The sequence below is a fragment of the Macaca mulatta genome, chromosome 17, assembly GCF_049350105.2.
Source record: "Macaca mulatta isolate MMU2019108-1 chromosome 17, T2T-MMU8v2.0, whole genome shotgun sequence".
NCBI lineage: Eukaryota > Metazoa > Chordata > Mammalia > Primates > Cercopithecidae > Macaca > Macaca mulatta.
In genome coordinates, this window is record NC_133422.1 from 16,415,744 (window position 1) to 16,431,890 (window position 16,147).

Genomic DNA, 16,147 nt, shown 5'->3' on the forward strand with positions numbered 1-16,147 from the left:
TGCCCTCATAGTCTAATCACCCCCAAAGGACCCACCTCCTAATACCATCACCAGGGCTGTTAAGATTTTAACATTTAAATTTTAAGGGCACATAAACATTCAATCCATTGCACTTGCTCAATGATAATTTTTATAGTTTTCAGCTTTGCCGCATAATCTGACATAAGGGTAGATTAAAAGATACTGACTCAGAAATACATTGCTCTCATTTGGATGCTGTGATGATTAGGTTTAAAGATCCATTAACATTTTACAATACCAGATTGGGTGGTTTCAAACAGATGTGGAATATCTTTGCCAGCATTTTCAAGAAAAGTTCATTGATTTCAGTATGGTGCCTCTCCTATAAAAAGAGAAAAATTGAACTTTGAGGACAATGTATGATTTAATCAGTCATTATAAAAAGATCTGGGATCCAGCTAAGACTTTCTCACCCACTTGTTTGAAAATAATCTAAATTATGGCAGCATTCCTCCCATCCAAGTACTAACCAGGCCTGACTCTGCTCAGTTTCTGAGATCAGATGAGATCAGGTGGGTTCAGAGTGGTATGGCCATATGACAGCATTCCTACTACACATATAGCTGAGGATGGTTTCAAAATGCTTACTGCAAATGTCATGAAAATCAATTGCAAACCGGTGACAGGAGATTTTAAGCTAACTTTCATAGGCTCTGTACAAAATATTGAAGCATAGACCTAGGAAACAGACATGTCACTGAATTTTAATACAAGATATTGTTTTCAAATATTTAATATTATTAGCATATATTTGTTTAAGTTGAAAGTACTATGATAAGATATATATGCTATGATAATTACATTTTGAAACTGTTGTTATTAGTGTGTTCTCATGCTACTAATAAAGACATACCCGAGACTGGGTAATTTATAAAGGAAAGAGGTTTAATGGACTCACAATTCCATGTGGCTGGGGAGGCCTCACAATCATGGCCGAAGGCGAAAGCCACATCTTACATGGCAGCAGGCAAGAGAGAATGAGAGCCAAATGAAAGGGGAAATCCCTTATAAAATCATCAGATCTCATGAGACTTATTCACTACCAAGAGAACAAGGGGGAAAACCAAGAGAACATGGGGGAAACCATCCCCATAATTCAATTAGCTCCCACTGTGTCCCTCTCATAACATGTGGGAATTATGGGAGCTACAAGTCAACATAAGATTTGGGTTGGGACACAGCCAAACCATATCAACTATATTTTGGCTACTTATTTTTTGGCTACTTGTTTTTTCTCTACCATTTGGAGTCCCCAGAGCACAATCTCTTAGAGCCTCTTGTCTGATGGTTTCTTTTTCCAGTCTACTCTATTCACCATTGCTTATCAGAGAATGGTCACCCATGTATTTTTAAGCTCTAGAGACTGGTCTTATAACCAAATAAATTGTGGGATTTTAAGACATTATGTGAGATACTTTTATCCATACCATGTGTTACAATAGAATTATTTTATCCTTCATTTTTAAATAATGCCCAACTCATTTTCTCCCTTCAATGCCCATAATTTGTCTTGGACATTTTCCCTACATTAAAGGTTTTCATCTTGTTCTCTTATCATATACAAACTAGTGTGGTTTGTTTTAGTTTCTCCTAAACTATTTCTATTCTAGTGTTCACATATGCCTCTGTTCTTTCCTTTTCCTGTACCTCTTATTTTGAAATGACCTCTATTTCTTATTTATTTTATCGGATGAGTGCATTTGACTACATCATTATAGTTCTGCCTAATTGAGCCTGGAAATTAACACATGAGATACACATATTATTACATTACAAATTACTTTCTTCTTTATGTCTCCTTTATATTACATTTAGGACAATGTGGAATATTTTAAATTGTGATAAAAATAAACATCTCCAAATCTACCATATTGATCATTTTGAAATATACAGCTCAATAGTGCTAAGTATATTTACATTGTTGTGCAACCAATCTCCAGAACTTTTCATCTAGTTAAACTGCAACTCTACACCCCTTAAACAACTCTCCATTTTTCCCTTCTCCCAGCCCCCGAGGATAATGTTCATTTTTAAATTCTCTGCATAAGTGTGTCATTTTAAATGCGAATTTTATTTTGAGATTGTGAAAGAAATTTTACAAAATATTTGTTTAAAAAAACGAGGGACCTTTGGGTCTAACAGAGTCAAGAACCACCACTCTAAGCTCCTTTAAGGAAGAGAGTTTTATTTACCTCTACCACGGCGTAAATAATAGAAGCTCAATGAATATATACGGAAAGAATGAGTGATTGGAAAGCTAAGCGAAGCCAGGCATAGTGGCTCATACCTACAATCCCAGTTCTTTGGGAGGCCGAGGTAAGAGGATTACTTGAGGCCAGGAGTTCAAGACCAACCTGGGCAACATGGCAAAACCCCATCTCTACAAAAATAAATAAATAAATTAATTAATTAATTAAATTAGCTGGGTGTGGTGGCACTGACATATAGTCCCGGCTACAAGGGAAGCTGAGGCAGGAAGATCACTTGAGACCAGGAGTTTGAAGCTGCAGTGAGCTATGATTGCACCACTGCATCCAGCCTGGGTGACAGAGCAAGACCCTGTCAAAAAAAAAAAAAAAGAAGAAGAAGAAAGAAAAGAAAGAGAAAGAAAGAAAGAAAGAAAGAAAGAAAGAGAGAGGGAGGGAGGGAGGGAAAAGAAAAAAGAAAAGAAAAGAAAGTGAAAGGAAGAAAAGAAGGAAGGAAGGAAGGAAGGAAGGAAGGGAAAGAAAGGAGAAAAAGAAAAGTTAAATAAGAGAAACCACTGTCACTCACAAAGATCACATGTTGTATGATATCAGTTAATGAAATGTCCAGGATAGGCAAATCTATCAAGACAGAGAGAGAAAGTAGATTCCTGGTTGCCTAGGAGTGGAAAAGGAAAAGAGTGGGGAGAAAGAATGGGAATGACTGCTGATGGTACAGGGTTTCTTTCTGAGTTGAAGAAAATCCAAAGTTAGGTTAAGGTTATGCAACTCTGGAAACATACTGAAAAAAAAAATTGAAATGTACACTTAAAATGGGTAAACTTTATGGCACATAAATTATATCTCAATAAATTCTTTTAAAGAATTGATTGAATACATCCTAAAAACCTATAGTCACCATCCTTAACAAGTCCTTTAGGACTTCGCCAAAAGTTCAACCAGTTATGATTTTATGCTTTCATTTGAAATGCTAAGCATTCTCAGAATATCAGATGTACAAATTACATCTTATGTCCAAAGTAAAATACAAATTATTATTTTGTTTTATGAAATCATTCAGAATAAATTGTATTCAACCAACTCAGCAGTATAGTATAAACTCAAGGGAAGGGAACTATGGAATTGTTTTCTTCTGTATTGGTAACAGATTAAACAAAATTAAACAAGCAAATGACACTTAAGAAGTAAGGAATAACTCATCCATGGTGGATGCCCTGTGGGCAGAGTGCCATAGAAACCTCTTACAGCCAAGTGTATGAGGAATAAATCCTGGTCATGAGGATTATACCCTCGATCTCACCTGGGGAGAAGTGGGTGCTTCCCTACCCATGGTGCTGAGCTGGCAGAATAGGGCTGGAGTCAAGGTTCTGTCGAGGTAATCTTTTTATTTTATTTTATTTTTATTTTTTGAGATAGAGTCTCGCTCTGTCACCCAGGCTGGAGTGCAATGGTGCGATCTTGGCTTACTGCAACCTACACCTCCTGGGTTCAAGCGATTCTTCTCCCTCAGCCTCCCGAGTAGCTGGGACTACAGGCATGTGCCACCACGCCCGGCTAATTTTTGTATTTTCAGTAGAGACAGGGTTTCACTATGTTGGCCAGGCTGGTCTCAAACTCCTGACCTCACGTGATTCATCCACCTTGGCATCCCAAAGTGCTGCGATTACAGGCGTGAGCCACAGTGCCCAGCCTGTCGAGTTAACCTTTGGGTCTTAGATTATGTTCCTTCCTATGCCAGGGAGGGACTGATTCTTTCCTGTGCTTGCACATTAAAGCCCCACTGCACCAGGGCCTAGATTAGGTCTCCCTCCAATATTTAGTGTTAAACATGGCCAACCCAGTGGCAGTTGAGTGTTTACCCAACTGCCAACTAAAAACTACTTGATCATTTTTTTTTTTTTTTTCCTTTTAGAAAACTTCAGTACTCCTTTCACTGATACTTGATTAATATACCTGGCACTCTGGCTTAATTCTTCTGAGGAATTGTAGTAGTATCTGAAGTTATTTTCTCAACTCAAAAAGCATTTTTGTTGTTCTTCCAGAGGATATAGCCCTGATGTTAACATATTCTTTTTCTCTTGGCTGACAATGTGAGACAGTGCAGTTGACCCCTTGAACAACACAGGGGTTAGAGGCACTGACCCCTGTGCAATTGAAAATCCTCATATAACTTTTGACTCCCAAAAAACTTCAATATTAATAGTCTACTCTCAACTGGAAGCCTTACTGAGAACATAAACAGTATATTTTGTATGTTATACATGTCACATACTGTATTCTTACAATAAAGTAAGCTAGAGAAAAGAAAATTGTATTAAGAGAATCATAAGGAATATAAAATATATTTACTATTCATTAAGTGGATCATTATAAAGGTTTTCATCCTTGTTGTCTCCATGTTCAGTAGGGTGAGGAGAACAAAGAGAAGAGGTTGGTCTTGCTGTCTTAGGAGTGGCAGAGTCAGAAGAAAATCCACACATAAGTGGACCTGCATGGTTCAAACCCCTGTTTTTCAAGGACGAACTGTAATTCATAACAAAACAGTGATAAGTATACATAATAGAGAGGGTATGAAAGCTCTGTTTTTTACCTTGTTTGAAAAATCATTTCCAGACCAGATATGTTGGCTCATGCCTGTAATCTTAGCACTTTGGGAGGCCGAGGCAAGCAAATCACCTGAAGTCAGGAGTTCAAGACCAGCCTGGCCAACATGGCAAAACCCTGTCTCTACTAAAAATACAAAAATTAACTGGGTGTGATGGCGCATGCCTGTAATCCCAGCTACTTGGGAGGCTGATGCAGGAGAATCGCTTGAACCTGGGAGGTGGAGGTTGCAGTGAGCCAAATTCGGGCCACTGCACTCCAGCCTGGGCAACAAGAGCAAGACACGGTCTCAAATAAAATAAAATTAAAAAAAAAAAAGAAAAGAGAAAGAAAAAAGAAAAAGCAGTTCCAATAACAATTCTTGCTTTTCAACTTTATTTTCATGACTCCTTGATTGATTCAACATGATTTTCAGAAAAGTCCTGTTTCCTGGGACTGCATTACAAGCTGTCTACATAGCTCCCATTAAGTGGAAATTAACCCCACACCAGGGGAGCCAAATTGTCCTATAGAATAAGTAGACTTCCACAGACTTTGATCAAAACAAAACCTTCCCTAAGAGTCCACCAGGCTCATACTAGCACATCTAAAATAACTTCATGTCAAGGCAGGTAACAACTGGCCATAATTTTGTAAAAGGTAGTTGGAAGTTGTAACTATAGTTCTAAAAATGAAGTAAGCATCCTGATCCATAAGGTGTCGATAAAGCTCTAGATATTTTTGTTATAGAAAGACAATGACAAACTGTCATCTGTCTGTTGTATTCTGAACACTTGATTTTTTTATTAATTAATTTTTTTTTTTTTTAGATAGGGTCTCACTCTGTCACCCAGGCTGGAGTGCAGTGGCATAATCACAGCTCAATGCAGCCTCAATCTCCTGGGCTCAAGTGATGCTCCTGCCTCAGCCTCCCAAGTTGTTGGAACTACAGGCATGCGCCACAACACTTGGCTAAATTTTTTTTTTTTTTTTTTTTTGTAGAGATGGGATCCTCACCATGCTGCCCAGGCTGGTCTCAAACTCCTGGGTTCAAGTGATCCTCCTGCCTCAGCCTCCCAAAGTGTTGGGATTACAAGTGTGAGCCACCATGACTGGCACACATTCTGAGCACTTTGAAGGACATAGTAAGCCAATAAAACAGGCTGACACATATTTAAGGAGTCACTGGATATCCAGGAGCCCTTCACACTCATCAGAACTCTTGGGATGACCCAGACTCTGGCCACATGATTGATTACATTCAAACTTTAGAGCCATTCCCACCCAAAATGCATGGCTTGTCTTGGTGCACACATCATAGCAGGTACCAAAATACTCTTCAAGAGGACAAACATCAAAGGCCATGGAGGATAGCCACCAAAAATTGGCTTGGCCCACAAAACAAAGAACTAATGATGGTGACATCTTACTGTTATTTTGCTCACATTAATTCAAAAACACTAGTGTAACAAAAGGAAACAGTTAATGATGCAAAACAAGCAGCATCTATACTCTACCCCCCGATGACCACAACAATGGTGAGCAAATATTTAAATGTGGTTTCCCTAATTTTAGCCATCTACCAGCCCTTTGTCATCTAAAAGTACACTTAGTGCTGCTTAGCTCTGTGTCTCTGGAACTTAGCAATCGAGCTACCTTAGCACTGTCATCTCTGTTCTTGCCACCTCCCCCAGGGAGTCTGTGGCATTTGCTTAGCTTGGGAACTGAGCCTATGCAAATATTCAAAAGGATGTCAGCTTGCTTCCCATTGCCCTACTTTTTGCAGCAAGTTCCCTTTAATTTTGAAGGCAGACTGTTTGGTTCACAGGATGAAAAGATTTTCAATACCTCACAAGAACATGTGAGTTGTATTTGTGTTTCGGTTCTTCTTTTATTTATTTATTTAATGATTTATTTATTTGGAGAGAAGGTCTCGCTCTCTCACCCAGGCTGGAATGCAGCGGCATAATCTCAGTTCACCACAGCCTTGACCTCCTTGGGCTCAAATGACCTTCCCACCTCAGCCTGGGACTACAGGTGTGCGCTACCACACCCAGCTTACTTTTTGTTGACTTTTTTGTAGAGATGAGGTCTCATTATGTTGCCCAGGCTGGTCTTGAACTCCTGAGCTCAAGTGATCTGCCCGCCTTGGCCTCCCAAAGTGTTGAGATTACAGGCATGAGCCACCACACCCAACACAAGGTGTATTTGGATTGGAACCGGATCCATGGATGGCGTGAAGTCAGTGTCCATCCTCTCGGCTTGGATAATGCAGGACCAGTTCTTTTCTGATGCCGGACAGATTCCAGGAGCCTCGCCTTCTGTTTAATTAAGTTTGCTCTCCAGGAAGACATTTCTTTTGATGGCTTGATTCAGAGCTTCTCTGTCTCCCAAGGTAATGATTATGGCATTTATGCTCGTTCCAGAGCATAACTTGTTTGTACTCAGTTCCCTGACAGATTTCTGTAATTGATCTTTAATCACTTTAGCCTATGCTAGACCATCCTCTAACGCTCAGATCTCCGGGGAGCCTTTAGAATGTTGCATTGTGAATTTTCCTTGGCCATGTATATCTCCATATAGAGTCTGGTACTTTTAGTCAGAAGGTACCTGTTCCCAGTTTAATTTGTTCTAGCTGTTTTTCCAATCCAACTTTATATTCCTATCTTTCCCCCTATCACTGCATTCTGCTTATATGTTATAGCAGATCTCTCGAAAAGGTAGGGTCCTCTTCTGAGATGAAGTCCCTCTTCCCGAATTCCTCCAACATGTAACCTAGTGAGGAAATGAGTCTTCTTTTGGTGTGGTTTCCAGGCTCAGCAGGTGAGGACTCTCACTGATAGCAATGAGGAACCTAAGACTTTGTTTGTATATTGTTATTACATGGAAATTCAGTATTATCCCAAACTATGACCTCCCTGCTTTAGTGCCTATCGTGAACAATTGACTGCATAGATCCCATGATAACAGTGATAGTAACATAAACTGAAGAGACTGGGCATGTGGTTGTGGGGGTACACATTGATGTGCCACCTCGATTGATGGTGGGGTAACTTTGCAATCGAGGTACCTTAGCATTAGAGCTCTTCTGCATGAAAAATTGCAAGGCTGAATGAGAAAACAACAATACATTAGGAAAAAAGTTGAAGATCTAAGTGGCCCAAACCATGACTACACAAATTATAACAATAACTACTTTTCTTTCTGTTGTCTCATAGTTCTGAGTAGGTCGCCAAAGAAGAGAACACCAGGTTTTAGGTGCCCACACTTAGGTACCAGCTCCCAGGGCACCAGTGTGGTCCCAAACTGGTTCTGTACTCTGAAACTCATTCCCCCTCTTCAGCCCACATCTTCTTCTAGGAAAAGCTGACAGTGGCAAAACCAAATAAAATGCAAAGAGAGGATTTCTTCTAAGAGAGTGGCAAGTGAACTGTGTGTTTCCTTTGTCAAAAAACAAAATCTCAACAAATTCAATCTAAAATTTAATTGGATTTTATTAGCAATTCGTGAATCAAGCAGCACCCCATCTAAAGATTTGGACAGGTGTTCTGCTGGACATGGAAAAACAGTCCTTTTTTAAAAGGCAGCTTGAGCAGGAACAAGGAAATAGTATAATACAAAAAAGCAGATTGGTTAGTGTCAGATTACTTTCCTTGTAAGGGTTAGAGCAGAGGGAACTTCCTTATTATGTGGGCTAAAACTGGGCTGATCAGAGATTTGGCTATCATCTTCTGATTTCTCAGAAGGTCAGATTAAACAATCTATTTTCAGTTTGGGGATGTGGAACTCGAGCATGAGTGACTGCATTCTTTTTTGGTTTGCTGGAACCTGGTGCAGGGGCTCAGTCTAAATCAATGGACTCTCATAAATTTAACACCCTTCTTCCTTTCAAGATAAATGAGTAGGACTTAGAAAAAACATGATAATTGCACACATATACTGTATAGTTTGGAGGGTGACAAGGAATGTTGCCTGAACCTTTCTAAAATACATCTAAAAGCAAGGGACTAGCTAACACTGTCTTGATAAAAATGTAAAAGGCTAGGGACACCAGGAGCTATAGGAGTCAGCTTCTCTTTTATCTTTGGTAGGCCAAGATGGTTGGGCTTAAGTTATCCCAAAAGGACTTTGTCCAGGAGGACCACATGTGGCAGTATGGCGATCCACCAGCAGAAAGATTCTAAGTAATGGGTATCATCTAAATCAGGGAAACAGAAGTCATAGAAGCCCCCAGAGAGGAAGCCATCATTAGGACATCTGTCACATGAAAAGCCCCAACTACAGATTCCAGTAGCACCCACCATCACTCTTCAACTGTAGCTCTCCCCATCCCTGTGCCTTAATTGAAGGAGTCAAAAATAGCAACATGGTCAGGCGTGGTGATAGCATGCACCTGTAATCCCAGCTACTCAGGAGGCTGAGGCGGGAGAATCACTTGAACCCGGGAGGCAGAGGTTGCAGTGAGGTGAGATCGTGCCATTGCACTCTGGCCTGGGCAACAAGAGCAAAACTCCGTCCAAAAAGAAAAAACAAATCACAACAGTAAGTGGGGAGAAAGTGGAGAACAGGAGAATGAAGAAACTGGGCATGTTGTCTGCCCGCCACCCCCTAGTTAATTTTCAGACTCGAATTATAAAAGAGAGAAGCTCCAAAGTACATGAAAAAAATATGAAGTTTGATATTATTATTTTCCAAAGCTTTTTGTAGCCTGAAAATGAGATTGCTTATTAATTCATGAAAGTGAATAGAGACACTAAGGGATCGTCCCAAAATATTCTCCAGAGTTGGGAAAGGAAAAGCAGATACATCAGGTCTGAAGAAAGTGGTAGAAGAAAACAGTTATTTCCTAAATCCTACCAATCCAGCTCATTCAATAAACTGCTTACCCTGCCATTACCCTTAATTGAGCCCTTTTTAAGTGCTGTCATATTATCTCATTTAATACTGTAGAGGGGAAAAGTAACTTCTTTGCCTCACCCATCACAAGGGTCATGGCTAATACTCCTGTAACAAAAGACAGATTAATGAGAGAAAAGCTTAACAAATTTATTTAACACAAGTTTTACTTGAAACGAGAGCCTTCAGAAATAAATACCCAAAGAAATAGAGAAAACTGTGTTTTCATGCCTAGGTTTGATAAAGAGTGGATAGTCATGTAAAAGTATAATTGGACAAAGGGGATACGATCTAGCAGTAATAAACTGGGGGAACTTAGCAAGGACTGTTTGATCAGACTCTTCTTAGCATCACTATGTCTTTATTCCTTTCCTCTGGGTTTAGGGCAGGACACCTGTCACATGAGGTTCTTATGACCTACTTTCAGGAGAGGTATGTCAAAGAATTCTTTTACAGCCAGCTCTCACACATAAAGATAGGAGAAGGTCAGACAGTGGCCTCCAAGTTTCCATATTTGGGGTAGCGTGTCTTGGACCCCATCAATAATAACAGCAAATCTCTAAGGTAGGCCAGTTCTCACAGTTTCTTGCTAATTTAGGAATAAGATTTCCTTGGGGCTTATTAAAAATAAACGTTGAGGCCGAGCACAGTGGCTCATGCCCGTAATCCCAGAACTTTGGGAGACCAAGGCGGGCAGATTGCCTGAGCTCGAGTTCGAGACCAGCCTGGGCAACCTGGTGAAACCCCATCTCTACTAATATACAAAAGATTAGCTGGGTGTGGTGGTGTGTACCTGTAATCCCAGCTACTCAGGAGGCTGAAGCAGAAGTGCTGGAACCCGGGGAGCAGAGGTTGCAGTGAGCCAAGATGGCACCACTGCACTCCAGCCTGAGCAACAAGAGCAAGACTCCATCTCCAATAAACAAACAAACAAACATGGAAAAGAAGAGAGAAAGAAAGAAAGAAAGAGAGAGAGAGAGAAAGAGAGAAAGAGAGAAAGAGAGAGAGAAAGAGAGAAAGAGAGAGAGGGAGGAAGGAAGGAAGGAAGGAAGGAAGGAAGGAAGGAAGGAAGGAAGGAAGGAAGGAAGGAAGGAAGGGTGAAAATGAGTCCCGATGATAAGGACCCTGCACAATCGTTTTTAAATATAAAGAAAAAAGGAAATCCTTTACCTAAGACAATTCCAAACCATAATCGCCCTAAGTAGGCCTTTAAATTTAAATGAAATATGTCCTTTCTGAGGGGCCATGGAAACACAAACCTTCAGTTCACCCCTTATCTGGACAGAGTACTTATAACAAGAGGTAGGTTTATGCAAAGATGAAACTTAAGTTCCTGATCCTCCACTTTCCCCTCCAAGGCTGGGAGAGGCCAGCAATGTGTTCACATGGTCCTGCATTTGTGTAAAATTTGTAAAAGAAAGTAATTAACCTTAATCAGTTGCGCCCACTCACAGTGTCTTTCCACTGGAACTCTCCTTCTGTCACATTTCATCTCACATTGGGTGGTGTTGAAGAGGCACTGGGCCTTCAGGGGTCTGGCTGAGCGAGTGAGGTTGTAAGACAGTTATCTTGGGCTTAGTGGGATGTATTCATGTCATTCACAGTCTCTTCTGTTAATGGTTCAGGGATTGCTCAATGGCTCTCCCAGTGGCTTTCAGGAATATTCCCACTTCCTACAGTGCTGACTCATTGGACATCATGACAAGAAAATGTAGGGCCAGAGGTCAAATCACAATATAAATGTGTCCTACAGCTCTCAGCATGAGCTAGTGGAGGAGAAAAAGAGTTTGAAATGTATAGAGCCAGAAACCGATCTACGGAAAATTATTTGGCGGGGTGCAGGGGCTCACATCTGTAATCCCAGTACTTTGGGAGGCTGAGGCAGGTGGATCCCTTGAGCTCAGGAGTTTGAGACCAGCCTGGGCAACATGGTGAAACCCCGTCCTTTAAAAAGATACAAAAATTTGACTGGGTGCAGTGACTCACACCTGTAATCCCAGCACTTTGGGAAGCCAAGGTGGGAGGATCACTTGAGGTCAGGAGTTTGAGATCAGCCGGGCAAATATGGTGAAACCCCGTCTCTACTAAAAATACAAAATCTAGCTGGGTGTGGTGGCCCCCACCTGTAATCCCAGCTACTAGGGAGGCTGAGGCAGGACAATCATTTGAACCCAGAAGACAGAGGTTGCAGTGAGCTGAGATTGTGCTATTGCACTCCAGCCTGGACAACAGAGCAAGACTCCACCTCACCAAAAAAAAAAAAAAAATTAGCTGGGCATGATGGTGTGTGCCCGTGGTCCCAGTTACTTGGGAGGCTGAGGTACCAGATCACTTGAGTCCTAGAGGTCAAGGCTGCATTGAGCTGAGATTCCACCACTGCACTCCAGCCTGAGCAACAGAGCTAGACCCTGTCTCAAAAAAAAAAAAAAAAGGAAAAGAAAAAAAGAAAATCATTCTAGTCATTGAATGTGTAAAATTGTAAGTAAGTACAAAGTTTGTTTCTCATCAATGCTTACTCAAAAAAAAAGTCTTCTTCTGTTAGGAATATAGCACATACACTGGAAATATGTAAATATACAATGTACCATGTATTTCTTTCCTTTTTTGATGGAAATTGTACAAAATAGAATTTACCAGAATGTTTGTGCTTTTAAACACAAATATAGCAGTACTACAAGCCGGAAGTACATCTGTAGGTGAATTGCATGTTTTATGTATCATATGATTAGGCTTCTTTCCCTGGCTCCCTGTCCTATATCTCTGTCCTTTGAGATCTTCTCAGAGTCCCTTGATGAAGGTATAATGGCAAGGGTGGTCTAAAATATAGTTGGGGCACTGGTCTTCCCAGATTGGACTGGCCCAGAACAAATACTACTTCACATATTGGGCTACCAAAGTCATCATCTTTACTCTTGTCACTAGAAGTCTTTTTTGCCTAACTAGAATGGACCTTTGGTAAAGTAACCTACTCACATTTCTGTAAATCTCCCATCTTTGGAAAAATTAATGTTGCTATAAACTGATGGGGTTTAATGCCTCATTACAGTTCATCTTAATCAAAACAATAGCATCTTAATAAATAAGCAACTTAGTTAAACCAAAATTTTAACAAGTTTTAAAAAAAATGTCACCCCTGGCCGAGCACGGTGGCTCACGCCTGTAATCCTAGCACTTTGGGAGACCGAGGCGGGCAGATCACGAGGTCAGGAATTCGAGACCAGCCTGGCCAAAATGGTGAAACCCATCTCTACTAAAAATACAAAAATTAGCTGGGCGTGGTGGCGGGTGCCTGTAATCCCAGCTACTTGAGAGGCTGAGGCAGGAGTATTGCTTGAACCCAAGAGGCAGAGGTTGTGATGAGCCGAGATTGAGCCATTGCACTCGAGCCCGGGCAACAAGAGCGAAACTCCCTCTCAAAAAAAAAAAAAAAAAAAAAAATGCTACCCCCCACCATCCCTACATATAGCAAGATGGATGAGAACATCACCTATTTCACATCCAGACCCAGACTTTGGCTGCCATGGCAAATGGATCCGGTTGCCAGCTCTATGTTTATATATGAATCAAGGACTGCTTCTCATTGCCCTTCTAGTCACACTATTTGTCTGGGACCAGACTTATCTGGTCCCAGATTACTAAAACATAGTTTTTAAAATAAATTTCCCTACTCATGTTCAAATGAGGAATCAGCTTGGTGTGTGAGTATCTGATAACATCACAACTATTGTGAATATATGTCATGTTGCTATGGCTTAGACGTGGTTTGTCCCCACCAAAATTCGTGGAAACTTCAGCCCCAGTGTGGCAATGTAGGATGATGGGGATTAGTGGGAGGTGTTTGGGTCATGGGAGCAGATCCTTCATGAATGGCTTGGTGCCATTCTCAAGGCAGTTCGTTTTTGCTCTGTCAGGACTGGAGTAGTTCTCTTAGGAATGGATTAGTTCCCATGAAAGCGAGCTGTAATAACGTGAGGCTCCTCCTCCTGTTTTGTCCTCTCTTCACAAGTGACCATTTTCCCTGTGACCTTCTCCACTATGTTTTGACCTCCACCACGTCTAGCCCTCACCTGAAGTCAAGCAGATGCTGGTGCCATGCTTCTTGTGAGCCAAATAAATCTCTTTTCTTTATAAATTAGCCAGCCTCGGGTATTCTATTATAGCATCACAAAACAGACTAACACACATGTGTTGATAAAAGAACTGCTCTTGTAAAGGAACCACAGAAGGTCATGCTTGGGGATATTTCTCTGCTATCCTATGTTGTATTAACATATGAGCAATACATCTTGTGACATCTGTGTTAGGCCAGATTCAAGAATGATTTGGGATGTAAAAGATAAAAAACATAGGCACTCAGCCTCTGACTGAAGTGAACATATGAGGCATGACTATCTATGAATATGTAAGCCCCTAAAACTGCTTCACGCTTACACGATGAGATAAACATAAAAGTGTTATGTATCCAACAATTCTTTAGAATCTTCTTTCAAAGGAGGTCATCTCCTGGCTATTCTAAACAAAATCAGAACAGTATTTCTGAAATTCTGAGCACAGTCTCTTTTTTGTTCATGTATTATCTATGAACTGAGGAATGCAAGAAATACAGAGGCTTAAAAATGAACTCTATGTTCATTTTTATTTTCCTAATATTCTTCTCAGCATGAGAAGCAAAAGATGAGGTTTTCTTAAAAAATAAATTTTAATTAAATAAAATAGTGATATATGATATAATGTGTAATACAGATTGTCATAAATTTCTCATATCAGAATTCTTCATTGTGATTCCTATGCTATAATAACAATGGTAAAGTTCTGTTTTGGTGAGAATTGGTACTCTGTGGACACCAAGCTTCACAGGTGATTGAAAAAGGATTGAAAAAAAAAGTGATTGGCAAAAGAAAATCAGAATGGTTCCTTTCCTCAGCCCCCAACTCACAGCATAAATTACTTCTCAGGAAAACATGACACTGTTTTATGGAGACAAGAAATAAAAGAAAAATAAGCTAGAAAAGGGGAAATGGAGCATAGAGTTGGAAATAGAGGAGAAAGGATATAGCCCTTTGGTTCTAGAAAATAATTCTTAACTTTTATTAAAGTTAAATAAAAATTCACCATATATCATTTTCTTTACCAAAGGCAGAAGTCCAAGTCAGGGTTAAATTACACGAATGTTGGGAAGGTAGAATCAAAGTAGTAGATTGAAATCAGTTGGTCCCTACCAGCCTGCATCCCCCTTTAAGGGAAACCACACAGCCACAGCCCCTGTTCTATGTGAAAGGATTCCTCCTCCAACCACCGACTGGATCAAGAATGGGCACCTTACCCAGGTATAGACCATCCATGGCTTTCCCATGAGCTCCAACCAACCCAGTAATAAGAAGAACAAATGAGGCAAAACAAAGTCTCAATATCTGGAGTCTGAAATGGAAATCTTGGAGAAATGGCACCAGCGAGCAGTGAGAATTAAGATGGAAAGGTCCTCAGGAACTGAAGAACATGAATTCCATTGAGGGCCACTATGTCTTAAAGTCCCAGCAGGAAACAGAAGATACAGATGGTTCAAAGAAAGAGACTTTAACCAAGACTGTTTGCAGGAATGTAAACAGGGTTAAGAGAACATGCAAAGGATGGTAAAGCCATCCAGAAAGTAGCAGCAGCAGGAAGCCATTACTACCTGGGCATGAAGAAGCAGGGGGCAGAAATAGTGTTACTGGAGCTCAGCGAGACCGAGTAATGTGCAAGAGCGCTCCTCAGCAGGAGCTGTAGCCTCGGAGGGATACAGAGACTGCCAGAGAGGCAAAGTGGTGGAGAGAAGCAGAGTGCAGGAGAGAAGCAGAGTGCAGGCAGTATCCTCATCGCTCACTTTCCCCTTGCTCTAGTGGCCCACTCATTAGTCACACCCAGTCGGAATCCAGAGACCATGGGAATTCTGGTATGGTTCAGTCCTGCCCGTCTCCACCACAAGAAAAGAACAGGGGACAGCAAGCAAAGTATGTTGCAAACAGAGACCAACCAGAAAGCCACGTACAAGCCCAAGTTATGAAGGATCTGAAGAAAGCTGGTAGACAAAGGAAAACTGTCCAGAAAAAAGTAGGAGACCTGAGAGAAAGACAGCTGGGGAGAGCAGCTGGTCCCTAGCCCTGCCTCAATTCTGATGCCATTCTGTCCTAGTTTTGTCTACTGACGGCATTGCCCCACCCTGACCCCCAGAGCTTGAGGCCCCTTTAATAGGCCTTGCTTCCTTGTCATGAAAAAAGCCCAAATAAGCCAGATTATCAAAAAAGAATAAGCACTTCTTCATCTCACTGGTTCCCACTTAAAGAGACTACTCCTGGCAGGGCATGGTGGCAATCTCTTCCTCCCGGGTTCAAGCGATTCTCATGCCTCAGCCTCCTGAGTAGCTGGGATTGTAGGTGTGGGCCACCACACCTGGCCGATTTTTG

The 16,147-nt window shown here is 41.0% G+C and overlaps 1 protein-coding gene across 1 annotated transcript in view; it reads right to left on the reverse strand.

The window, feature by feature from the left end:
- Nucleotides 1–208: 208 nt before the first annotated feature.
- The window catches only part of SMAD9 (SMAD family member 9), a 112,566-nt gene continuing 96,627 nt past the window's right edge, over nucleotides 209–16,147 (reverse strand). The window contains exon 5 of the mRNA XM_077973559.1: nucleotides 209–343. Within this exon, the coding sequence (XP_077829685.1) occupies nucleotides 251–343 (93 nt within the window). The 3' untranslated portion in view covers nucleotides 209–250. The remainder of the gene's footprint in view (nucleotides 344–16,147) is intronic.